This window comes from Hevea brasiliensis, chromosome 13 (assembly GCF_030052815.1).
Source record: "Hevea brasiliensis isolate MT/VB/25A 57/8 chromosome 13, ASM3005281v1, whole genome shotgun sequence".
NCBI classification, from domain to species: Eukaryota; Viridiplantae; Streptophyta; class Magnoliopsida; order Malpighiales; family Euphorbiaceae; genus Hevea; species Hevea brasiliensis.
Window position 1 is genome coordinate 78,701,891 of NC_079505.1, and position 27,760 is coordinate 78,729,650.

Sequence of the window (27,760 nt, forward strand, 5' to 3'; positions counted from 1 at the left end):
ATTATATATATATATATATATATATGATGAAGTGACAACTACTCCTTGAGCATTGTGATGGCAGTGGTTTTATATGTATGTTTTTTTTATAAATGTATTAGTGAATACTCCAATTTTCAACTACTTAAAATTAAAATTTATTTTCTGATATAAAACATACATATTTTATTATTGCAATGGCTTCAATTTTATAATTAAGATTCTGTTTGTTTTTTAAAGATATTTTTTATATTTTTTAATGTTTAAAATACTCAAGAAAATAAATCAATAAAAAATATTTTTTTAATTAAGAAAATTATTTTTTAATGTAAAAATAAGTGTGATCAAATAATAAAAAAAAATTTAATAAAAAATATATTTTTTTCATAAAAACATTTTCCATATTCGCCTAAGAAAAACATCATTAATATTCACAACTTTTGAAGTTGTCCATGGAATTTGCTATATTCACAGGGGAAAAAAAATTAAATACAATCGATAATTCCAAGAAAAAAAAAAAATAGAATACAATCGAGAATGAAAAATACATTTTCGCTTTACAAACTCAACTCAGCAGTTTCTTGTTCAATCAGTGGAATAACTTTGCCCACAATCCCTCAAGGAAGCCAATGATAATAATAAAGACGAGAAAATACAAATAGCACCCAACGTAGCAAAAATCCATAGTCACAAGCACGCCTAATAAACATCTCAACGTTCTAGTACTGTCCGAATGGCATCTTGTTGAGCCTGTGTTAAACCCTGAAATTCCAAATCAAAGAAACAAACTATAATTCATTTCATTATCATAAACTGAGATTACTATAGAAATATGTGGTGAAACCCAGCAATAGTCTAGGGTAATAAGCTTGCATATACATAGACAATAGCTTACAGTAATTACAGGACAATCCCCATGCATACCTTACAAAAAAAGAAGGGCCTGGACTATTACTCTATTAATTACCAAACTGATATTCTCTTTAATTATTGAATTGAAATACTTAAGACTGGGAATGCAAGTTCACCTGGCAAAGATGATCAAACAGCCCTCTGTTGCTGTGAGAGAACTTAACAAAGAACTCTGCTAGATAACTTGCCAAATTAATCTGTAATGCATATTCAAGGAATTAAAGACATATAGATTACTATATATATTTATTAGGTAAATATATTGCATGAAAAACCACCTCATTCAGTGGATCAGCAACATGGAATAAGTCATCATCATCCCCATCCTCTTCATTCTTGAAATTTATGTATCACAATAGTTTGTTAGCGTTGTGAGAGGCAGGAAAAGTATGAAATACAAGAGGGGGAAGGGGAGGGGAATTTTGTGTCAACCAACCTCGTTAAAAGCTTTTGCCATTGCTTCAAGTTGATCATATGTGGTTCTGCCACATGATGTACGGGCAGCAGAGAACAAATTTTTATCAGATTCCACATCTCCTTCCTGAATTTCTTCCCAGTCACTCTCCTGCAAATAACAGTTGGTTCAAAGCTATTCCATTTTCTGTAGCTATGCCGATATGAAAGGAATCTGCCAAGGAAGCCTACCACATCATCACCAACAGTCACTTGCTCTTGGATTTCAATCAATGCATCAGCCAATAAAGCCAGTATCTGCAAACACATGAGAAAAGAGAAGACCTTTTCATTTTTTATCTCCAAATAACTCAGATGCGAAATATGAATAATTTGGAAAGAAACAAAACCTTGTTAAAACACAAGCTGTAAGAACTCAGGCACAAAATGTGAAGAACCATGAAACTATTCTGGAAGCAACAACCATATTTGCAATACATGGTAACTGGGAGACAGAATGAAGCAATTACTTCTGCCTTTAATTTTAAAAGTTTGTCTTATTTCGGGAGATTACCCATCTAGTTCAATTAGCAAAAAGCATACACTAGCCAATTTGGCCTTGCAGAATGTTTTGTCTACCAACATTTACCACAAGATAACCTCTGCTCAGTGACAACTCATCCACCTAAAAGATTCAAGACTGAATTTAGTCTAGATTCTAGAAGTACCTTTTCAGGAAGTGGCACAACAGTCCACTGATCCGGAGCTAATTTAGCTTTTGAGCGAGTAGTTATCCCTGCATTAGACTACATGAAAAGGAGTAAATTCTCGAACAAATGAAGAACATCCTACATATGATTATTTTAAGTAAATGATCAACACAAACCTTCAGCAAATGACCCTGTACATTAACTTTCCCTAGTTCAGCATGTCTCGTGGATAGCAGCAAGGACAAAGCAGTGGTTGAAACCTTAATTTGATAAGCCCCTTGTATCTCCCCTGAGCTCAATAAGGATTTTGAGATAAATAAGTTGGAGCTAACAATTGACTGCTTGGTGAACAGTGATTGTAGGATAACAAAACAGAATGAGATTAATAAAGAAGAAAGAAGAAAAAGTGGGCACTGAGAGAAAAAGTGGGCACTGAGACACTGCTTATAAGATCTTTAGCAAATCACTATAACAGCAAAATATTTGATCCCTACTACAAGGTAAAACCAGAGTGAACTAAGATAAGGAGATGCTGACGAAAATGTTGGATCACTATGTATAACAAAATATGAGAAAAAATAACAGAATGTTAAGAATTCATCAATTGTCATCCATGCAAAATAACATCACTGCAATAGTCTTCACAAAAGGAAATTTTGAATTCCGGCAAAGGCAGCTATGGCCAGTGCCAGTTCTTGGTATAGGGTGTGTTAAAACAACACAAATATTCTATATGAGGAAACAAAGGAACTTCGTATATAGAGCATCACAAGGCGACAACAAGAAGCATAATATTGCCAACTTGGTTGAGCAAGAGTATGCTAGAAAGATACTGACCTTGTTGTTTAGTCCATTCTGACATTACATAAACAAAGGAATTTTCATAGCCTGCAGCAGGGATACTGATCAGCATATCTATGAACTGTTCAACATTAGGGGCACTCATATGGACCTGCATTTTCAAGAATTGGAGATCAATCCATGAAAACCACAAACAATGAAAGCTTATAACCCAGAGCTGAAAGAAGGAAACGAAAAAGTGAAATAGGTAAATTTCACAAGCAACTCTCAAGTTTCAAGCATGACAAGTACAAAGTGTAGGCCAGAAAAGGCCGTAGAATGCCATTTTTATGCAGTAAAAACAATGTCAATTCAGTTGGGAAAAAGATCCAAACAGCTAGAGATGTCTGCTATTTAAATAGCCAGTTAGAAATTTTCACACCAAAAATAAATTCAGTCTCTAGCTTCATCAATTAATGCACAAGAAGACCACACTAGTAAAATGAGTTGCAATTTGAAAAAAAGATGATTTAACACTATCATCCAGCATTGCTCCACTTGACAAAAACAGTTGACAGTAGAAGTTTTTAAGTTCACCGGAAATGAAGCAAAGAACATTGAAGTTTGTGGCGGGTCTAGAAATATTTTTTCTGTAATCAACATATAAAATAAATAATAAAAAATACTAATAAAAAATATCAAAAATACAATATTAATATCTTACAATTGAACTCGACCACTCTTAATACACTAAAACTATAAAGAATTACATTATTATCAATGTTATCAAATACATCTCTCTATAAACAAGTAACTAAACAATTATTCATCAACCGATATCATGAACTTTTAACAAAAAATGGTTTAAATAAATTTATGAGGGTTCACTTTATATATATAATAAAAAGACGGGTCAATGAGCCCTCATTTAGTGTGGTGCATCTGCCAATGGTTGAAGTACAAGTACCAATCTAGCAAAAATAAGTAACAAGGAGCTTCTCAATCCCGCTATTTGAGCTGTTTGCATTCGCCTAGCAAGAGCAGCAACAAGATCTTGGACATGCTGCGCCATTTGCAATGGCAAATGTAACATGAGTTGCAAAATGTATCGTCCAACAAAAAGAGATCCAGAGCTTTCCAGATCAGGGTCAAGAAGCCTGCATTTACCAGAATTTGGTATCAAGAAACTACAATCTAAAATAACTTGTCAGTAAAAATTTTGCAAGATTTCCCACAATATGTCACTTGCAATATAATGTTTTAAATGGGGCATTATCACAAACCATTTAGTCCCAATTATCATGTAAAATTGTACATGCATTATGCCGAATAGCATAAAAAAACAAATCAATGTCTCTCAACTAGCTGGCTAGATATACCAGCGTCTGACAAAAAGGTGAAGAAATGCTCTGTATAAAGGAGAAAACACCTTCCACATTTACCAAATAAGAAAAGCCAGAAGTCAAATCACCATCTTTATGCCAGTAACTTGTGCTTCAATTCACATTTCATAATTTCAGAAGAAACAACCAATATTTTTCAATTGTTTAATATGATGCATATGAATATATTCAAAGCTGGAGTGCATTATTTTAATCAGCAAGAATGGTTTTAGGAAAATTATGGCAGTGAATAATTTAAATAAAATGCCAAGCATCACTATGACCTCTAGATACTGTAAACAAACTCCAAGAATCCTAGCCCTTCCCATTCTTGACAAGGACCAAAGCACTGAAGTCTGGATGCCAGAAAAAAATATTTAAAGAATAGGTAAATAACCAACCTTGAAGCTGCATCAAGCAAACTTCTCATTGTGAATCCAGAATCAGCAGCCCAAGCAAGCATTTCTTGCCTTCCACTAGATACAAAAGCAGCCAAACATTCTGTGGCATTCTGATCAATGATGTAACAGTAAGACAAACAAGTCATTTATCTACTGAACATATGCAAAACTAAAGCATAACTAAGAAATATAAATAACCTGCATTTCACTGTGATCTTGACTTTGAAGGACTATCCGTATAACAGCATCAAAACAAACATCATATACAGCTTTTATTACGTCATTTGGAGCATTCTGTACAATGCTATCATAAACTGTAATTAGCAAAGCAGGTACCACAATTATGGTGTTGCTTATAGTTGGTTAAGAAAATCAATACAAAACCAAAAACAAGAAAACCTTTTTGTGATCACTTGCCTTTAATAGCATAGTTACCAGATCCAAGGATCCAGCTACAAGTCCATCAGGCTGTTGGTGTGGCTGATAATTACCAACAACATTCATCAGAATCAATCCCTTAAATCATTATTGAGAAACTGAAACAAAATTTACTTAAACATAATTCTCATGCCCATACTTTATTTAAGATTGGCCCAATATGTGGCAAAATTCGAGAAACCAATGGACGAAAACAGCCAGGAGCATTTTTTATTGCCTGGAGGATATTTTCAAGAGAAAATAATAAGATAAACGAATAATATACAATCAAATTGCAAAAAATCATCAAATTTAAGGGAATGTGTCATGTGTGCGTGCATGTCATAGATATGACCAATCCAGAAAAGTTGTCTTTTTCTTCAACTGCTTCTAACAACTTTTGAGGATATTAAATATGAGGAGACAGGCCCAACATTGCCATAAATTCTTTGGATTCAAATCACATTGAATAGGAATATTGATTATATAAGTCAGAACAACAACAAAGAGTGGGAAGAAACTAAATAAGAGGACAAATTTGCAACATTAAACAATGCATCCCACATCGGTAAGCAAGTGAAAGTCTTGGGTGTTGTATATAGTTTGCATCCCTTCCCTTATAAGCTGACTTTTAAGGTGGAGTGAGACAAGTTCAGGTCATTTGATATTAAAGCCCCATCTTGTCTGGTTGATGCGCCATGATCCCAGTTCTCTATATGAGAACATACATTCTAAGGGGGTCGGGAATGATACTTCCTACATCGGTTAGCAAGGGAAGTCTTAGGGGTTTGCAGCCTTTCCCATACAAGCTGGCTTTTAAGGTGAAGTTAGGCAGGTTCATATAATTAAATTAGGTGCAACTAGTAGCAAGAAAATAAGACCAGCTTTATGTTTGCACAGATGAAATTGTATACACATGCATACCCCCACCTCTCTTCCCCCACAACACAAATATGATATGGAAGAATTTTAGCACTGTGTATGAATAATTGTTACAAAAGAATAGGGAAAATCACAAAATATTCCTCTATGTTGATGTTTGCTGTGAGTTGTATGTCAAGACAACCGCACCAGCCACTGTCCTAATTTCTTGTCCCTGCACTTTCTAGATCCTACTATTTTCAGGATTTTGTACCAACAATAATAGAACTAAACACATCATTTCTTAATTATTGAAACAAAAGAGCCTCAAAAATTTATAAACAAGTTGAACTGGAAAACAATGAACCGATGAAACTAGGTCTGATTAGCTGAAAATGGCTTGCCAGTGAAAGCCATTTTCTGTACAAACATTATGTGATTAAACTCGGTTTGCTTAGCTGAAAATGGCTTGCCAGTGAAAATCATTCTGTACAAAACATTTTGTGAAGAAATGAATACATTTATTGTTTGGTTGTAACACTAAATCAATTATAAATTTTTTCTCAGAATTTGAAATACATATATTGGTAAAAGTAATTTTTCATTAAATGAGTTAAACAATGAGAACAGTTGATTTGCTCCAATAAGAACTCTATGTTTGGATACTTCATTTTAATCAACTTCTGTAAAAGAGAAAAGTATACACACAAATTAAAATTAAAAAAAGGAACAAGAAGAAAGTTCCAGCAGCCAAAAGTGATCCAGTACAACACAAAAGATATCAGCAACAGACTAATAAATATGTGCATATTTGCTTCTTCTGTGAATTACATCCTTTCTTAGCTTTAAAAATTCCGAAAAAATTACTGTGTCTTGAAACAATAAATCATTTTCCTTATCAACAGTTTAGTTTTCCCCTTTCCATTTATATACTACACACCCCAAACACTGGAAAATGTGGAAAATTTTTCCACAAAATTATTTGCAAAAAAAAAAAAAAAAAGCCTTGATCTTAGTTCCAGTTTCATAGCTGAAATTCAAACATGAACTCAGCAGTTTTTGTTTAGAAACTTCTGGTGGCACTTTCATTAATGTTTGCAAGGTTAATTGATAGTGCATCAGCAACTCTAATTATATACAAGATCAAGATCAATAATTAAACAAATAATGAAACACCAACAGTCATTGCCATAAGCAGTATGTAACATTACTCTCCACCTCTCTCTCTCTCTCTCTCTCCAGCACTCCCCACCACCACACACACCCCCCCCCCCCAAAAAAAAAAAAAAAGAAAAAAAAAGTCCTAACTAGGGGTGAGCATTCGGTTCAAACCGAATCGAATCGAATCAAATTATAAAAACCAAATTACATATTTTAGAAACCGAACTGAACCGCTCTATTTCGGTTTGATTCGCTTCAAACCGATCGGTTTTGATTTTTTATTATTTTTTAATTTAGACTTGATTTTCAAGTTATTTGGTCTGATTTTAACCTTGGTTTGAACCTAATAACCATTAATCAATAAAATTAAACAATTTATTTATACAAAATTACATATAATTCATAAATTCTACATAAAAATAAATTAATTCAAAAGTCAATAAAACTATTCGGTTCAGTTGGGTTTAACCGATTTTTTTCGATTCAAAACCGAACCGAACCAAAATAACAGAAATTTTTATAATATAAAACCAAACCGAATTATCTTAAAAACCGAACCGAATTACTGAATTAAGGCGGTTCGGTTCGGTTTATTCGGTTTGAACCGAATAATACTCACCCCTAGTCCCAACTAATTTACTCCCAAAATGTAACAACCACCTCATAATTTCAGAACAGGCTCAGAATACATATCGCATCAATATCACAAAAAGTACTTAAGAATTCACCACCCGCTTTAAGGCATGTTCTGTCTTTACATTTGAATATTAATTCAATTCCAATGACATACGATAAACATAAGCATAAAATTTCACACAACCACCAAAGAAAATAATACAATATACAAAAATATGACCCATTTAACTTATTGCAATCCAATCACCAATCCTATCCATCCAATATGAATAGATGGTCCCTAAAATTGAAAGCAAAGAAATTATTACAGGAAGAAATAGAAAGCAGATACAGACAAGGGTATGTGTTACCTCCAGAACCTCAATGGCATCAATACTAATAAAGGGATCAGAAATATGAACTGCCCATGTATGAAGGATTACAGGAGAGATAATGGACTCAACCACTACTGATGCTTCATGAGCTACAATCAGCAAATACAAACAGTGAGTCAGGCAACAAAAAAAAATGAAGATACCATAGAAGTATGGTTCACATTTATATCCATGCCCACCTGCCTTAATTGCTGCCTGCAGTGTTTCAAGTACTAGGTGCAAAGTTTCTTCAGATGCCTGTGAAGCAGAATTATAGAGCAACTTATAAAAGTGAGTATAAAAACTATAATTTCAGCAACATATTTGCAAATCACTACCTGATGAAGAAGATCTGTAAGCGAAGTAAATAAACTCATCATATGAGGCTGAATAATTCCTTTGTTAGCTTCAGGTAGGAGTTGGGAAAGTGCCCGGCAAGCACCTACTTTCACAGGTGGGGGCCTGCTAAGATAACAAATGTCAAAAGATTCATATCAATCTTTATTGTAAAGGTAAATATCACAATATCATTAGGTTCACTAACACATCCATGCCAACTGCCTGGATTGCAGCAGAGAGATAATGCTCAAGAACTCCATGGCTGATCTGTACAATAGTGACATTCAGTTACAATTTTTTTCAACATACTTTGATGTTAGAGAAAGATAAATATAGCAGTAATTACCACAGTGGAGAACTTAGCAACTGAGGTGAAAATACGAGCATAAAGAAAGGGATATTCATGCACCCCTGCACAACATAACAATAGAACCAATTATTGTCTACCTATTAATATCAAAGTTACTATTCCCAAAAGGAAAATAGTGGAAAAAAAGAAGAGAAATAGAGAAGCACTTGTTCCAATGTCTTCAGTAATCATTTGCTCTACAAGGTTTCCTAAGCTAATATTTGTCAGACCTGAAGCCTATAAAGAAAAGTTGAACACTTAGGGAACAGCATCTCATATTACACACAAAGAAAAAACAGCCATGTTAGAACCCAACAACTAGAGAAATAATGTCAAAAATACAAACCTCTGCTTCAAGCAATTGTTCTGACAGAGAAGCCAAAGCAAAGAGTGTAGACTCCCTCATCTGCCAGATGTTACCAAGCAAAAGTGAATTAAGATGACTACAAAAAATTAAAAAAGAACAACATAATATAACTTTTTCCATCAGAACTCTGTAATTGAAGTTCTGCATCAAGGCACAAACAATTTCTCCAAGCTGTTAATAAAAATCACGTAAAAATAAATAATTAATTATTAAAACCCACAGAAATCCTTTGAGTGTAAGATAAAACCATAACTGGAATGCGTAAAATAGAGAAACACTACACAGTTACGCCATTAACAAAAAAAATTGAGAGAGAGAGAGAGGTTGTTAAGAGTTCAGTAGGATGCTTTGATAGTTTATTTGGAGATTGAGAAAACATTCACCACAAGAGACAACTTCACATAATACAGCAACTTTCAGAATAGTCATGGTAATGACTAGAAGCTAATGAGGATGCTCATGCAGTCTCGCCAATATAAGAGCAATGAGCTATAAATTTAAAGTACAGTTTGACCAAAGCTTATGACCAAGGACTAGCAAAGTATGAAAGACTTCCTTTTGAAAGCCATAAGTGCAGTAGCTAAATGACTGCTGCTGCTGCAATGTCCTTATTGGAGAAAACAATCCAATATCAAAAGGAGATGCTCGAAACTCAGAAGGAGAAAACTACGCAATGTACATTGTATCTGCTGTATTGTACATATCGTATAATGTCAAAATGAGAAACTTGACAAAAATTGAAGTGCCAAGGGCAAAACTAAAGGTCCTCAGTTATACCCTTTTACAAGATCAATGCTTCATCAAGAAATAAAATTTCTACACTTACCCTCCACCAAACTAATGAACCAGCAGCTTTTTCTTGTCGAGACTCATTGAATCTGTCTCTCACAGCATCTATGATAGCATTCATTCCTTCTCCACCAAAAGAATTCACCACCTCCTCTAGCAGAAGCACACCTGCCAGAAGCAGTTTGAGGGGAAAAAATTCCATTATTAGTAGATTATATATATATATATATCACAACTATCATTACAAATCCCTGTGCTGATAAAGAATCTAACGTATGTGTATAAAGAATAGAATTGAATAAACTGTGTAATACAATTAACTTATTCTATGGCATTTCAGAAGATAAATTTTGTATATGATTAATATTTCATTTAAGGCATATACTCGACTGGTCTGGCTACCCACTATCTAAAACACAATTCCACCCTTAAGTCACTATGCTTTCTTCCATTATTCCTAATATTATCCAAACCTAGAACAGTATCCCCAAATCCATTCTATTGGGACAGAGACATTGGCAAATCCATTTCATTGGGCTATTGAATTCGTGAAGAAAATCAGCAAACTGGAGCAACAGAGAGAACTAAGCTTCAAAAACATGACCGAGTAAAAGTATATTGATATATAAATTCAGATATTCCACTTTTTCAAAGATCATTCATCATTGTGGACCTTCCTAGCCAGTTCGCAACTCCTAATATTTCAATATAAGAATAAAAGAGGTAACATATTAAATATCCCTATGAAATAGACAAAATATCAAAATCCAAAGACCAAAAATAACTTTGTAAAGGCATTACTTGTTTGTACACGTCCCAATAACTACATTACTTCTTTTTCCAAAGAATAGTTGATCGTTCAAACATCAAGTTTTATCAGCAAGCTTAATCTCATCATAACTTCTAAAATTTTCCTGGTCAGCTTCTTTAACATTTCCAAATTTCATAGCTATCATAAATTTGTTTTCAAATTAAGCAACTAAAGATATATTCAACCTCATTTTTCCAGTTAGTAATTTCGCAATTTATCATCACGAGTACTAAATAACAATTTAAGAGGCTTAAAGCTGCTTACCAGAAACACGACAGCTATAAGTGACATCATCCTCATCAGCGACAAACTGATTAGCATCCATTGACCACGTATGAACCTACCCACCATCACATATGAACCAACACAATCAACGGAAAAAGAAGGGGAGGAAAACCCTCAGTTTCAAGGCCATAAATAACAGAATATTTGCAGATTCAAACAAGTTGAATAAATAGACAGACAGGAAATTCAGCATGATCAAAAAATCATAGAAAGCCCAAAAGTTCTTCTCAGAAACAAATACAAGACTCATCATCGACTTTGTATTTAACATGATAGATCTCTCCTAAAATAAATGATGTTCTTCCACAACGACCACTGTATGATACACATAAAAGGGTAGAAAAAGAAAACAGGACCTTAAAATGTGTAATACCTGTTGTTCTGTCATTTGCAGAAAAGCAATGGTGTAATAAACCAACTCCTTAATATTATTCCCAACAACCTACATAAAACAAGTTTCATAGATCTAAATACAACATTTGAGGTAAAATGAAAACTATGAGTAGAAACAGAAATAAAAGATTTTATTTGAACCTTCATTAGTTTTGCACTGCCCACAACAGTCGACAAAAACTCAAAAAGCTGCAAGTACAAAACATTAAGAAATCAATTATTTTAAGAAACCAAAACACAATATATGCAAATGCATTACCAATTTACCTGGAACATTTACAAACAAAAGTTCCAGATTCTCAATTTGCTTCTGTGTTCAGGAATATCATATGTCTAAAGAACATACTCCATTTAACAAAAAATGCTCTACTTCCAATCTACTTTTCCAGCATCAAATTGAAAAAAAGAATGCACAGTTAGAGAAAACATACTCCTATGAACACGATAACTATACATTTGTTTTCTATCTACTCTGAGATAGTTCAAGCTTTTGAAAGAAATCAAATCATAATTGCTTATGATCTAACCACTATTTTTGGGGTTCAGGTTAACCAAAATGATTACTTATTTGCTCTAGCATCTATTTCATTGAAGTAACATTTACTAAATTTTAAAAACTAGCCCAAACTGTTCTACATTTGCATAAAATAACTCATTATATGAAATTAAATGCTTAGTTAATGATAATTGTAGTATGTCTTAGAAAGGTTGCCTGTCCAAATCTCCTAGCTCTGGGGCAAATATTATAGCTCAAATTACAAGGAAGCCATATAGCAAACAAATGCTTATAAGAAATTGTAAGGGAAAATGAAAAAATAGAAACATTTAGACATACACAAGAAGAAATGAAAAGATGAAGCAGCAGGAAGAAATATATTTGTGATGAATCTTCTTATATACATTCTACAACTAATGTTGCATTAAGAAAAAATTTGAGTGAATCAAACGATCAAATAATACTATAAATATCATAGCAGATAACATGAAACCAACTAAGAAAATTAATGATGTGATTGATACTTTTTATTTGCTATTTAACAAAAAGATGTGATAAAAAAAATGCCAGGAATATTATTACCTGGATGACAAATGAATCAAGAGTTATCTCCACACCATCAGAATCATATCTACCCTCATAGGGATCTTCTGTACCTTCAACTGATGACCGCATGTATACTCTTAGAGACGTTACAAATGTTTGCCACAAAGGTCCCACAACAACTGCAAAAACATGGACTGTTAAAGGGGCAAACTCTGAAACTAAAATTACCAAACAGAAAACTTCTAAACAATTGAGGTATCAGTTTATAGGTTAATACAAAAGTGACAAACCTACCCACGAATTCACTTTCAGTAAGGCTGGGGAAATTCTGAACAAACTGATTTAAGCACTTTAAAACCTAATAAACAAAGCAATAAAAACCATTGGAGCACTTATTCCATTCAATAACCAAGATAACATAAATTAGATCAAAAGACCAAGCTAACCCCCATTCTCAGGCTCCAGTCATCAGGATCTTCAGGTTGCACAGACTGTCCTAAGATCATAGAGAACTGATCCATCAATGGTTTAAGCATCGTTGTCATCAGTGCACTGGTTTCTGTCTGAAGGATGTATTAGATCTTTCGATAATAGAAGAAACTAAAGTGAACCACACTCCAGAACCATGCAGAAACAAGATGAGTTGTGAAGAATATACCTTATACACACCACTCATAGCCCCAAGCATGGATGTGCAAGAATAAACTATTGAAAGAGCCTTTGTGCGCAAATAGTTGTCATATATCTGCTCCAACAATGTCAAGAAAGTAACAGCAAAAGTGAAGGATTGTAGCATTAGTTTATCTGCCAAAAAACAAAAAACTTAAGAAGAGATTAACAAAAGCTATGTATCAGATGTTCAATGCTCTGGATTCATTCACAATCCAAACTATAAGATCAAAAAAATAAAAAATATAAAAAATAAACTATAAGGAATTTGTGAGAGAAAATAGAAAGTTAATTGTGTCTTCTCAAATTGTGTGAAGAATGTGCAAGATCTTTACTCCTCCTAGAGCATTTTGCTCATAGCCAACTAATTCACCTTAGTAACCAGAGTTCTCCAAGAACTTTTGTCAAAGTGTTTTCTCTTTCTTTTCTTCTTTTCAGTTCTAAATTGCTATACTACTCAGTCATAGAAATCAAAGATATTTGACATGATTATTCACTTATTTTGGACAACATTATATGTTTTTCATCTTCAAAGTTATTACTCGTTTGCTATGAGGCATATTTTTGCACAAGTGTCTATGTCTAACAACTCTCCAACATAACACACATCCATACGTGTAGGGATTTGCACACGGCAAGTAAGAAACATTTTTTTTTTTGTCACATTAGATCATTTTTTGCACATGCCATCTATATGGTAGATTATTAGATTATTATGAACCCTTTTAAAGGATATAGTTACTGAATTCTATTTGATTGAAAAATATGATGGGCTAAAAAAAATATGACGGGCTAGAGAGGCTAGACTTTCACATTTAAGTATGTGATGAATATTATTAAAAATGTACTAAAACCATGTTTATGTGAAATATATTTGCCTTTCACTTCAATCTTATAATTTAAATTTTAATATATGATTTTGAAATGTAATAAAAATATATATTTTTTACTAATGTGTCACTCACAAAAACGCAATGCCATTAACCATTCACATTGGCCAAGCCCAATGCCATAGTCACCTACCAGAAAAGCAAAAGGCAGATTCATGGGGATAACCTCTCATATTTACACTCATGACTCATGAAAACGCCCACACATAGTTAACTCACCTTCCACAAATTATAACTAAACAATCAAATTAGAAACAAGATAATGAAATAACAAACAAAAGCCATCTTAGTACCAGTAAAAATCTAAATAATAAACCAAATGCCAACCTGAGGGGAAGATACAATTGTGTGCAAGCATGGAAACAAAACAGGGACTAGTGTTGGCACCATTGTATCATCCAAGTCTCCAGAAAGAAGAGCCAAGCACCTTAGAGCTCCATGTACTACAAATTTCAATACAATTATCATGTTTCATCTAAATTGAAGCAGGACTCATTAAACACCTAATCAAATGGAACATGAAAAAAACTGAGATCCAGCAAGTAATACCCACAATAACAAGAAAACACAAGCAGGAATTTGAAATTCTGATCTGAAGACTGGTTGGGATTCACAAGGCAAAATTTGCTATTGTAATTTGATAAACGTTGGTATGATTCAGTTCTTTAATTCAAAACATATGTTCATCTCTTTCATTAATACTTCAAGAAACTTTTGAGGAAAGATCAAATAGTGTAGAAATATATATCCTCAACCTCTTTTTCTTTTGCAATCATGCAACAGAGACTAAACATTCTCTCTTTTTCAGCTATTCTTTCTCCAATGAAATTTGGAAAAGCTTAATGGTTAAATATGATCACGACAAATCCAAAGATCCAGGAATTAGTAATTTGGTTGAAAATGAGGAGCTTAAAGGATAATTCTTTTCCTATCCTGGAATTGACCTGAAATTCACATAAGAACACAACAATCACATTCGGGGTACTTAAAATATCAGGCTTTGTTAACCGAGTATGTCTAAGTTCGGAAAAAGTTCTTAAAACTATTGTGGATGATGACAGACTTCTTTTAATTGGTTCAAGAGATGCTAGAAGAAGATAAGACAATTATTTCATGGGATAACTTTTCTTTTTGGCTCAAAGCAAGGGATGATATGCTTCTTCTATAAGTTTCATAGTTGGTGCAGAGTCCCTGCTAACAACTACTTTATATAAATTGTTTCTTTGTATTATACCTATTCAAAGGTTCTAGTTTAGCATTTCTAGGCCTGGAGCTTTAAGTCCTAGTTTTGGTGAACTTGTATTCTTTATAGTGTATTGCTTGCTTCCATTGTGGCATTCATATCCTGCTGAAGTGGTGTATTAAACTAAATTCTTTTGATTTATTAAAAAGAAGATGAAGAAAGAAAAAGACAAAGATTCAACTGAAAATAAATATCCCAAAGGCTTACCTCTATTCATATTGGTTTGATCAGTAATCAACTTCAAAAGGGAAGGCAATAGGTCAGGCCAACCCTCAGGCCAGTCATACATAGCAACTGATGCTATAGCCATACTAATTGCTGTGCAGATTTTTCTGTAAGAATCATCCAATGAAGCTAAAAGAAGTCTGCGTATAACCTCCTGATAACACAACAATGATCCACATATGAGAGGTTACAATTTATAATGAATACAAAGACCTAAATTGAAGCGAAAATGAAGCTAAAAAAGATTTAAAAAAACAAAAGTAAAAAAGCACAAGCAAACTACAAGTTATTTCAGCTGAAACTGTCTTCAGCACCTATCTAAAAGAACTCATTTTCAGTAAACCATTAAAATTTCCAGACTTTAAATATTTCCTTTCTTTAAAACTCAGGGAAAGGGGGAAGGGGATTTAACTGATTTAAGACATTTATGGACTTCTATAAAGAATTCATGTTAGCACGGCCCAATAACATGACACCAAAACTAATATAGTATCACAACCAATATTGTTATTTGAAATCCTGTGCATCAAGATGGTCAAATAACGACAGGTAATATCATTGAGTGATGCAGTCGAAGGCATAATTTTTGGCCTCACAAAACAAGAGGGGGAGAAAAAGAAGGCTGCATTTTTTTATTAAGAGGATATGGTTTGAAGAAAATGTCTTATATGCACTTTTCATAAAGAGGAAAAGGAGAGGGGGAAAAAGGGATCATAGGTACCTTTTCTTCATTTGACACAGCAGGATGTTCAAAAGAGTCCTCACCTTCTTGCCAGTGTTTCTTGATGAATTGCTTTAGAAGAACAGCTGCTAAGTGATAATATGTTAAATCTCACAAGAAATAAACATTCTTCACTTATGCTACATATGGAATTATTTACTAGTGGAAAACAAGCAATTTGTGAATTTAGTAGATTAAAAGAGTGAGGGAACAAAAGGACAGTAAGATGCCACTAAAGAAAAAGATGGCCCTTTTCATCTAATAAGATAAAACGTACATCACTATATATTGCTGGAAGGCAATTATATGAACAAGAAGGAGAAACAAGAGAAGATTTTTATAATAAATAAAGCAGCACAATATAACAGATGGCAGTAATTAAAAAGGATATCTGTCGCAATCCCAAAGAAAGCTCCCTGTTTGCAGCAACCTTGGATAGTGCCCCTCCAAAACCTTCAGGAAAAATAAGTGACTGTAATTTTTTCAATTATAGGAAGGGGGAAAAAATTCAACTAAAGGGTACTGGGAGTGACATGATGTGCAAAAGCATAACAAAGATGCAAGATGACCCTAGTAGACAACCTATGAACAAACAGATGAATTGTTTACATGCCAAAAGATCAATTAAGCCTATCACAGCGTGTTTATCCATAAAATACAGATGACCAGTAGATTATAAGCATGAAACTAACAGCTACGTGTCTTAAGCATGGGTGGAGGGAATTCCTCTCCCTCAAATGATCTCTAATTCCTTTTCATCTGCACAGTCTAAAAATAGCGAGAGGGATTACTGAAAAATTTTTTATTATTCCCATACAAAAGTAGATGTCCCTCCAAGTCCAAAACTCTTCCAGCACTTAAAAAGCAACAATGTATAAGGTTCCTGCGAACATAAAATGTAAGCCTATGACCATATGTAATCTATAATTCCATATAAAATGGCGACTGATTGACTCTTGTTTTTAAAGAAAGCATCTACTGACCACAGTGTTTTACCAGTTTTAAATATTATAAATGGTGCATTTCCTTTCCAAGAGAAAAGAAACTTCAGATTTTGTTGTAAATTTCTCTATTTAGAAAGTTCAGGGTTTTATTCCTATTTAGAAATTTTTGCTTTCAAAATGAATATCTCAAAAGTAGTTTGCTTACTATTTATTACTGGGTTTGAACCTTCCTATGTAGGAATTCCTAATCCTAGATTATTAAATCTTTATGAACACATATGTAGCTAGCTAGCTAGTTTCTTAGATTTTTGATAATGCAAATTCAAATATTTTAATTTGGAGGGCCCATGAGCCCACTTTCCTCTGTTCTACTCTTTCTTTCCCCATTGCTGCTACAGTAGCTCTGATAGAGATGCTAATGTTGCAGGCCCTGGTGCTATTGTTTCCAAAGGCTCAAGCTCATCCAAAGTTTATTCTAGAAGGAAGAGGACAGAAAAAGACAAGGAAGGTGCAGCACAGGTGCTAACGACTGTTGGAGAGAATTATGCAGGAAGCAACACGTGGCTGGAGGTAGTTACAGCAAATCTGGAAGAGAGCAGCATATAAGGAAGGACTAATATTGAACAAAGATGATTGGGTAATTTTGGGCAGAATTGTTCTCTGCACGGGAAGATTCCTGGGGGTTGGATTATCAGCCATTTGCTATCTTCATTTTCTTTTTCAGTTTATGAACTCTTAATAGAGCTGTATTCTCTAATGGTTGTATTGTATTGAGTACTGTCAAAAGCTTTGAGTTATTATAATACAATCAATCACAGTTCCTTTTTATTGTTTTTGTTTTGAGTTCTGTTTTTTTGTTTTTATAATCCTTACTCTACCAATTCGGTCCAACCTCCCGCCCAAAACTAGAATGGAGGGAAGAATGGAACGGGTAGAGAGGAAAGTGGGTACCATTGAAGAAGCTACAGCTACCATGCACTTAGACCAAAAGCAAAGATTCAGTAGATTAGAAAATATGATAGCGGCAATGGATAAGACAAAAACAACGATAGAGGTAGAGGAAGCTTCAAATCCATTGCTTGAGACAACACCACAAAGAGATACTTCTATTGCAAAGCCTACTGCTAGAACCTTCTTGTTTGAAGATGCTGGCACTGTGGCTAAGAAGGTGGATGTGCCATCCTTTGATGGAAATGACCCAGTGGGTTGGCTTGCTAGAACTGAACAATATTTCGAGATTCATGACTTGGGAACAATTATAGGAAGAATTAGTGCAACGTTATGGTGATGACCTCGCTAAAAACCTGTATGAGCATATGACCACATTAAACAGGCATTGTTGCTGAATATGCTGATGAATTTGTCGCAAGAGCTTCTCAAGTCCCAGATATGTCAGGTAAGCAATGTTTGGGTATTTTGTGAGTGGATTAAAAGAAGATATCAGGGTGAGGTTGAGGTCTTATGATATGGTGGATTTGTGTCTCACAATGCAGCTAGCTAGAGAGGTAGAACGAGAACACTGGCATTTCTCTAGAGGTAGGGCGAAAAATATACAGGGTGAAGGAACAGGAATGACAGCTTACTCTCATGGGTCTAGGCCAAAATATTCCAACACTAATGTTCAAAGAATTTTTTCTGGGCCTTCTTATCGCCCAAAAAAAGATGGGTCTTCTAATAAGTCACCTAATAAAAGTATCACTTTTCCAAACAAGCCGTTAACATTACCAGCACATCCCCTGAAAACAACGATGCCACAACCTAAAAATAGAGGTCCTCGACAATACTTGCACCAAGAGTACCAGGAACTCAGAGCAAAGGGACTCTGTTTTAGGTGCAAACAACCATATACACCTCTACATGAGTGTCCTAACAAGTGATTACAGGCTCTTATTGGTGGAGAATATGAATTTGTTACTAAAGAAAGGGAATTTGCCAAAATGGAGGATATTAGTGGAATGAGTACTACAAAAGAGTTGGATGAAGCTCATTTCTCTCGCTTGGAGTTGCCATTATATTCAGTTGGAGGAATACAACAGCCAAGAACCATGAAGTTCCAAGCGAACATTGTTGGGCATCCTGTAGTAGTCATGGTGGACAGTGGTGCTAGCCACAATTTTATATCTACCCAGTTGGTACAACAACTCAATCTACCTATTTTTCCAACTCCCTCTTTCAATGTCAAATTGGGTGATGGCTGTAAGATTTCTTCAATGGGTTTGTGCAAACAAATTGAGTTGAATTTTCCTAATTTCAACATACATGCAGATTGTTATGTATTTCCACTGGGTGGGGTTGATATTATTCTAGGAATAGCTTGATTGCAAACCCTTGGTGATATGCATGCCAATTGGAGCAAAATGACATAGCAATTTTATGTCAATAATCAAACCATCTTGCTATAGGGAGATCCTTCTTTGCACCGATTACCAATTTCTATGCGTTCTTTACACAAAACTGATGATGTGATGTTTTCAGTAATGTTATGGCCAGTGGAATCAGATTTAGAATTTAATAGGACAAGGGATGAACTAGATAATGATCAAAAGGGTGCTTTGCAGAGTGTTTGGCATCAATTTGCTGATGTCTTTGCTGAGATACAGTCCTTACCTCTAATTTGACAAGCTGACCATCAAATACCACTGCAACCAAGGGTAGGTCCTGCATCTGTCCATACCTAATCCCTATAGATATGGTTATATACAAAAAGATGAAATTGAGAAGCTTGTCTCTGAGATGCTTATAGCTAGAGTGATTCGGCCAAGCAGCAGTCCATTTTCTAGCCCTGTTCTGTTAGTTAAGAAGAAGGATGGTAGCTGGCATTTTGGTGTAGATTATCGGGAGCTCAATAAAGTTACTATTCCTAAAAAGTATCCAATTCCGGTAATAAAAGAATTGTTGGATGAATTTCATGGAGCTTGTTATTTCTCCAAGCTTGAGTTGAAATCGAGGTATCATCAGATAAGAGTGGCAGCCCCAGATGTTCATAAAACAGCTTTTCAGACACATTCTGGCCATTACGAATTTGTAGTAATGCATTTTGGTCTAATGAATGCGTCAGCTACTTTTCAAGCAGTGATGAATGGCATATTTCAAGCTTATTTAAGGAAATTTGTGCTGGTTTTCTTTGATGATATCCTAATCTACAGTCAGGATTGGAATTCACACTTAGAGCATCTGAGAATAGTTCTTGAGTTGTTAAGACAAAATCATTTGCAAGTAAACAGGAAAAAATGTTCTTTGGGGCAAACTTCGATCGAGTGTCTTGGCCATGTGATCTCAATTAATGGTGTGGAGATGGATCCTACCAAGATATCTAGCATTCTCAAATGGCCAACACCAAAGAAAGTCAAGGCAATGAGAGGATTCTTGGGTCTGACGGGATATTATAGGAGGTTCATTTTCAATTATGGTCAATTGGCTCAACCTTTAACTGCAGTGCTTAAGAAAGAGAACCACGGTTCATTTCGTTGGAATTCTAATGCTCAAAACTCTTTTGATGCATTAAAAAAAGCTGTAGTTTCTTCTCCAATGCTAACTATGCCAAATTTTTCTATGCTTTTCACCATCGAGTGTGATGCTTCAGGAAGTGGCGTGAGGCCAGTTATCGTGCAACAGAAAAAGCCTATTGCTTTCTTCAGTAAAGCTATTTCTAATAAATCCACTATGTGCTCAACTTATGAGAGGGAATTGATGGCTCTAATAAATCCACTATGCGCTCAACTTATGAAAGGGAATTGATGGATTTAGTGTTAGCAATTAAGCATTGGCAACCCTATTTAATTGGCCAAAAATTCATTGTGAGGACTGATCATAGAAGTCTTAAGCATCTTTTGCTCCAGTAAGCAAGTACTCTCGCTCAACAATATTGGCTTTCTAAACTTATAGGCTATCACTTCTTGGTAGAATATAAATCGGGTTCTAGCAATAAGGTAGTGGATGCTCTATGGCGCAAGGATGAAGAAATGGAGTTGCAAGTGCAATATATTCCTCATTGGGCTGATTGGGATGAGATTGCAAAAGGGGTGGCAGCTGATGTTTTATTGGGAGGTATTATTGCAGATTTGAAAAGTGGCACTAAATTGTATTCCAATTTTTCTATTATCCATGATAAGTTATATTTCAAGGACAGGTTGGTTCTTCCTTCAGCATCTAAATGGATTCCTAAATTAATTCGGAATTCCATGACACACCTTTTGGTGGTCACTCTGGAGCTTACCAAACCTACCGCAAGATGGCATCAAATTTCTATTGGAAAGGGATGATGAGAACAATTCAAAAGTATGTTGCAGCACCTTTGGTTTGTCAAAAGAACAAATACGATGCGCAATTTCCAACGTGGTTACTCCAACCTCTTCCAATACCGAAACAAATTTGGGAAGATGACAAGATGTAGCATTGGATTTTATAACAGGTTTGCCTCGGTCATATGGAGTGGATTGCATATTAGTGGTTGTGGATAGACTCTCAAAGTTTGGGCATTTCATTCCCCTTCACCATCTGTTTACTACAAAATCAGTTGCTAAAAATTTTACAAGAGAAGTGGTGAAACTACATGGTATTCCAAGAACTTTGGTAAGTGATAGAGATCCTCTTTTTCTTTGTAATTTTCAGGGTGAGTTGTTTCGATTGCAAGGGATTCAATTGAAGTTTAGCACAACTTACCATCCACTGAAGTGTTAAATCGTTGTTTAGAGTCTTACCTTCGTTGTTTCTCATCTAAACAACCTAAACAGTGGTCTAAGTAGTTATGTTGGGCTGAATATTAGCACAATACCAATTTCCACCATTTGAATTGGTGTATGGAAGACAACCCCTAGTGTTACAAAGGTATTTGCCAAGGAATACTCTGGTAGAATCAGAGGCTCAAACCCTGCAGGACCATGATGAAATTTTAAGGCAACTTACATATAATCTGCAGGGAGCACAGCAATTAATTGTGAAATATGCTAACAAGCATAGGAGGGATGTGCAATTCTCAGTTGAAGATAAGGTTTTTTTGAAACTAAGGCCATATAGGCAGCAATCGGTGGCTTCTTGCATCTATCCTAAGTTGGCTGCTAGGTATTTTGGGCCATTTGAGGTGTTGGGAAAAATTGGAGCTGTTGCTTATAAATTAAAGCTGCCTAATTCTTCAAAAATACATCCGGTCTTTCATGTTTCACAACTCAAAAGAGCCATTAGAGATCATCCAGTCATATCAGATCTGCCTATCAATATAGAGGAAGGAAAGGGGCCCATGGTGGAACCAGAAACAATATTTCATAGACGTCAGATCAATCGTAATCAGCAGATTGTGTCACAAGTATCAGTTTGTTGGAAAGGGCAATCCATGGACAAGGCAACTTGGGCGGATGAATTTGATATTAGCAGTCAATTTCCTCATTTCAACCTTGAGGACAAGGCTAATTCTCAACAGGGCGGTAATGATAGAGATGCTAATGTTGCAGGCCCTGTTGCTATTGTTTCCACAGGCTCAAGGTCATTCAAAGTTTATTCTAGAAGGAAGAGGGCAGAAAAAGACAAGGAAAGGCAACACAGGTGCTAATGATTGTTTGAGAGAATTATGGAGGGAGCAACACGTGGCTGGAGGTAGTTACAGTAAATTTAGAGGAGAGCAGCATATAAGGAAGGACAAATATTGAATAAAGAGGGTGTGGAATGATTGGGTAATTTGGGCAGAATTGTTCTCTGCAGGGGAAGATTCCTGGGGGTTGGATTATCAGTCATTTCCTACCTTCGTTTTCTTTTTCAGTTTATGAACTCTTAATGGAGCTGTATTCTCTAATGGTTGTATTGTATTGAGTACTGTCAAAAGCTTTGAGTTATTATAATACAATCAATCACAGTTCCTTTTTCTTGTTTTTGGTTTGAGTTTTTTTTTTTTTTTTTTAAATCCTTACTCTACCAAGCTCAGACACTGTTTGCCGCTTCAAAATCTGCCACCAATTTCCCTTCTGTAGCTCTTTTCTCACTTTAATCAGCTTTAATTCAAATTTTAAACCTAATCAATGCTACTACTACTTTCCAGTTTCCACACAAGAAAGCATTATAACCAACAACTTGAAATTCACTCTTAATGTTGATCAAAAAGGGAAGGGGGAAGGATTCTTAAAATGCTGACTAATATATTATACTGCAATAAGATCTAAAAATGAAAGCTGGGACATGATTCTCTTAAGCTAAAGTCATATAATCAAAGAAAGTTATAGCTCCCTCAAGCATAGTGGAGTCAAGGCAAAGATATCTTGCAATGAAAGGCAATTACTGGTGAGCTTGGACAGAGATTGTGTGATATCTTGCTGTAATGGAAATTAATAATATATCTATGTCTTATGAAAAAAGGCATGTCCTTTTACCATAATCAGCCAAGATATTTAGAACTCCTCCTATTCATTAATTCAGCTATGTCATAACTTTAATTATATGAATAATAGGCTGTCCTGTCTTTCCAAGGTATCTTAGTCCAATCTTTTGCTTTCTTTTCATTCCACCTTCTCTACCAGACTTCATTCTCACACTTAATCATGTTCTCTTAGACCATTCAGATTGAAAAAAAATATATATTCCTTAAATATGCACTAATAGGTCCATGTTGCACCTAATTCAACCAACTGAGAAATATGTCCTTTCTACTTGATTGATGCCATCTTCATCTTCTTCTCTCTTTATTGTCTAGGGTGGAAGGAGAATACTACAAACACCAAATGTACATAAAGGAAAAGCCTATAGCAAATGTGTAATATAACACTACCACATAAAAGTTTAAAATGCCTAACAATCTTCTAAGCACAAGAATTAGGGAAGAAAGCATCCCTAGAAACCATAAGAACAAAAGTTCTCAGAAAAGACCCCACTTTATTTCGTGTCTACTTCTTTTTCATTGCCAATAAAAGCTCTATTAATGTGCCAACCATAAACACTGCATTAAAAATGTAGGTGCAGTTTTCCAACCTAAATTTCTCCTACCTCTCTGGCTTTTCCAACATTTCTGTTTCAATGCCACCCAAGCCCCCTAATCATCCTCTTTTTTTCGTTTTTCACCTTATCAACATGCTTAACCTGTTATATTCTACATTACAACCTACAGTACACAGCATCCATATATCTGAGTTTAAAACTAATCTCAATATGCGTTGCCCATTTGTATGTTGTTTTTTCGTAGATTGAACTATCCCATTTTTCCTGCTTACAAATGTGGATATAAAGTTGACCATCTAAAACTGAGCCAATGTAGAACAATAGCCAATTTGACAAGCATTCTAAGCTCCAAACAAAAAGAAAAACTCCCAAGTAAATTTCAACAAATGAGCTATACCTCCAAATCCAAGATCATTTCAAATTATATTCGCTCACTTTGCACATTACAACGTGGCCATAGACTCAATTTTCCTCAAAACCAAACCCACAAATAAAAGCGTCACTTCAAAATACAATAGAATACATCTACAGATACAATGTCCGATATGATATGATAACAAAAGAAAATCTCAAAGCAGAAAATGGGAAAACGAAAAAGAATGATTTAAAAGAAAGAAAGGATTAAGGAAGGAACCTGGTTGAAGAGAGGCCTGATTGAGTGAAGCTTCAGCGAAAGAACGAACTTCCTGGTTAGGGTCAAGAGTGGCAGTCAAGCAGTTGAGAAGCCATTGCTGATCTTGATCAAGTATGTTTGCCATGAATTTCCAAAACTAAGCTATCTGTTGGGGTTTAGAAATCAGAACGATTTTATGGGTTCCTTTGAATTGCTTTTGAAATTCCCTCCCAGCTCTAAAAAGAGGGTTTTAGCGCAGAAAGGGAAAGATAGAGACGACAGGTTCTGGAAGCAGGGTGAGCATTTATATGAGGAAGAGACAGAGACAGAAGGCAGCGGTAGAAGGAGAATTTGGGTTGGCGGTGCTTTGGCCTATGGTTCTAGGGTATTGTTTTGCCACAGTGGTTCTAAAACCCCACACTTACACAGACGAATTAAATTATTAATTAATTAGTTAAATGAAATATGGCTTTCATGATAATTTTTTTTTCTTACCCCCGCTTTCATGATAACTTAAATTGCTTTTAAAATAATATATATATATATATATATATATATATATATATAAGAGATTAAAGAATAACTCTATGAGATCATTAATAACTCTATGAGATCATGAATATACCTTTGGAGAGCAGTTTTCGGTTTAAACTGAAAAATCAAACCGAACTGATTAATTCAATTCAATCGATTCGATTTTAAAATTTAATTGATTCAGTTCGGTTTATAATTTTGATAATTTCGAGTTAATTGGTTCGGTTCAGTTATTTTTATAAAAAAATCAAAAAAAATGAACCGAACTGAAATTATTAATATATATAGGAAATAAAAAAATAGAACTAAATTGAATCGAACCGAACTGAAATCAAAGAAAACCGAACCGAACCTTAAGATTTTTGAGTTTTGATTTCTAATTTTTTTTGTTTTTATGTTTTTATTATTTAGATTTAATGTTAAAAATATGAAATTTTATAAATTTCGTTTTGATCGGTTTAAAACCGAACCGAATCGATATTTATCGGTTCGATTCGATTTTGTTTTCTCTTATCAATCGGTTCAGTTCGGTTTTTAAAATTTTTATTTTCGATTTTATCGGTTCGGTTCGGTTCGAAACCGAACCGACCGTTTACACACCCCTACCTTTAACTAGCATAATATGTATGAATAATTTATAATTTTTATTTTTTAATTTAAATTAATTACTTTTTAAATAAATATAAATTATTACTATTAAATTAATTTTCAATTAAAAATTTAAATTCTTAAAGGTTATAATAATAAATTTTAATTAATTTATAATAAAATTAATTAAAATATCTATTGAATTATTTATATATACATATATATTAATAATAACTTTCATGATTACTTTATTTAAAATATAATAAAATTACTTTATTCAAAAAATAATTTTAAATTTCATAAATTTTTTATATTTTATCTCAAAATTTATATAAATTAATATTTACTTTTATAAATTATAAAAAATATATTAGATTTATGCGAAAATAATATTATTTTAAAAATATATAAACATAATACTTTTTGTTATTAATATAATAAAAAATATATAACACTATTATTAATTAAAAATAACATTTATTATATTATTTTTTAAAAATAATATATCTTTAAATTTTGTAAAGTATAATTTTTTTTATTAATTTAATTTTTTTATAAAATAATTCTTTCACAAAAATAGTTATTACATAAATTTACGAAATAAAATAAATATATTTTATAAAAATTAATATTTTAAAATATCATCATTTTTTATAAATATAATTAAAAATATATATTCTTTTTTAAGAGACAGATCACATAATTTTGATATCATAATTTTAATTTTTTTTAATCATCTTTACTTATATCTAAATTTTTGATGTAATTATATTTATAATTTATCTTTAAAATTCTACTTCTATATATAGATATAATTAAGAGATAATTTATACATCAAACATAGACATTTAATTAAAATTTAAAAATAATTTTTTTGAAAATTAATGATAAGAAAATATATATAATAAAAAAATTAGTTATGATTATATTTGGAAATAAAATATTAAAAAGTTTAAAAAATATTAAATAAGAAATTTATAAAAAATAATAGTTAAATATATGTAAATAAATAAATTTTGAGAATGATAATTAATTATTTTAAAAGAAATAATAAAAAAATAAAGTAAATAAAAAAATATTTAAGAGTACTTGGCTGAAATGAAAATACTTGATGAGAGTAAAGCACTTCATGTGTATCAAATATCTTATATAACATATTATATATAGACAAACAAATTGAAACTATTTAAATAAAAATTTAATTTTATAATTAAATATTATTTAATTAAAAAATATTAACAAAATTATTCAAGTTCAATATAATAATACTAAAACTAAAACGTATCCCATTTATTTACCCTTTCAATTCAATGGCCATAATAATAATAATAATTATTATTATTATTAATTTTAAAAAAGTAAAATAAAAAAGAATATTAATTTATTAACATAAAAAATAATATATATTAATTATAAATAAGTAAAATCTCAATATTTTATTTTTATAACTTTTTATATAGACTACACTTTTTATTATTTAAAATTTTTAACAAAAATGTCATAATAAAATAATATAAAATATAATTATATAATAAAAATATTTATTAAAGATATGAAATAATTTAAAATTAATTAAATTATTTGATAATTAATTATGAGATCACAAATTAATAGTCAATTTTCTTTAAATTAATGGTCATCAACAACCTTTCATCATATTTTAAATTATTTTTTATTTTAAACTATTATTAATATTATTACTACTATTATTATAGAGGGTAACATGTGACAAATAATATTTTTATATAAATTAATTTATAAAAAAATAATATAAATAATTTAAATATGGTGTTTAACTACAAATGTCTTAATTTTTAAAAAATCAAATTTAAAAAAATAATAATGTAAATCATAATATTAAGTAATATTGTAAATAATAATAATAATTAAAAAAAAATAAAAAAATTATTTTTATGATATAAAATAATATATTTCATAAAAATTAAAATTTTAAAATATTATCAGTTTTTATTAATATAATAATATTAGAAATACATGCTTTTTTAAAAAGGCATATCTCACAATTTTGATATTGCAACTTTAATTTGTTTTAAT

The 27,760-nt window shown here is 32.9% G+C and overlaps 1 protein-coding gene across 2 annotated transcripts; it reads right to left on the bottom strand.

Moving 5' to 3' along the window:
• Positions 1 to 407: 407 nt before the first annotated feature.
• LOC110659449 (uncharacterized) lies at positions 408 to 25,005 on the bottom strand. 2 transcript variants are annotated; one of them, XM_021817392.2, is made up of 33 exons: positions 24,605 to 25,002; positions 16,500 to 16,561; positions 16,109 to 16,201; positions 15,370 to 15,541; positions 14,247 to 14,362; positions 13,019 to 13,105; positions 12,807 to 12,923; positions 12,655 to 12,718; positions 12,397 to 12,539; positions 11,460 to 11,507; positions 11,299 to 11,367; positions 10,905 to 10,980; positions 9,867 to 9,997; positions 9,020 to 9,079; positions 8,841 to 8,910; positions 8,671 to 8,735; positions 8,530 to 8,591; positions 8,324 to 8,447; positions 8,186 to 8,243; positions 7,983 to 8,095; positions 5,135 to 5,212; positions 4,975 to 5,037; positions 4,756 to 4,851; positions 4,558 to 4,667; positions 3,742 to 3,931; positions 2,832 to 2,946; positions 2,171 to 2,283; positions 2,013 to 2,090; positions 1,537 to 1,602; positions 1,328 to 1,456; positions 1,170 to 1,226; positions 1,008 to 1,088; positions 408 to 741 (listed from the first exon to the last, which is right to left on the bottom strand). In XM_021817392.2, exons 1-33 carry the CDS (start codon positions 24,726 to 24,728, stop codon positions 691 to 693), a joined length of 3,081 nt encoding a protein of 1,026 aa, XP_021673084.2. In that variant the 5' UTR covers positions 24,729 to 25,002; the 3' UTR covers positions 408 to 690. The 2 variants fall into 2 exon arrangements, 1 of the variants encoding a protein (XP_021673084.2); XR_009142591.1 differs by lacking the exons at positions 408 to 741; positions 1,008 to 1,088; positions 1,170 to 1,226; positions 1,328 to 1,456 and having other exon boundaries at positions 1,536 to 1,602; positions 2,013 to 2,080; positions 24,605 to 25,005.
• Positions 25,006 to 27,760: the final 2,755 nt, after the last annotated feature.

Coding starts and splice junctions, on each gene's coding strand:
- LOC110659449 (XM_021817392.2), bottom strand. CDS start 24,728: ATGGCAAACATACTTGATCAAGATCAGCAATGGCTTCTCAACTGCTTG. Junction 13,106..14,246: donor CAATTGTATCTTCCCCTCAG/GTTGGCATTTGG, acceptor TTGTTGGAGCAG/ATATATGACAACTATTTGCG. Junction 5,038..5,134: donor TTGGGCCAATCTTAAATAAA/GTATGGGCATGA, acceptor GGTAATTATCAG/CCACACCAACAGCCTGATGG.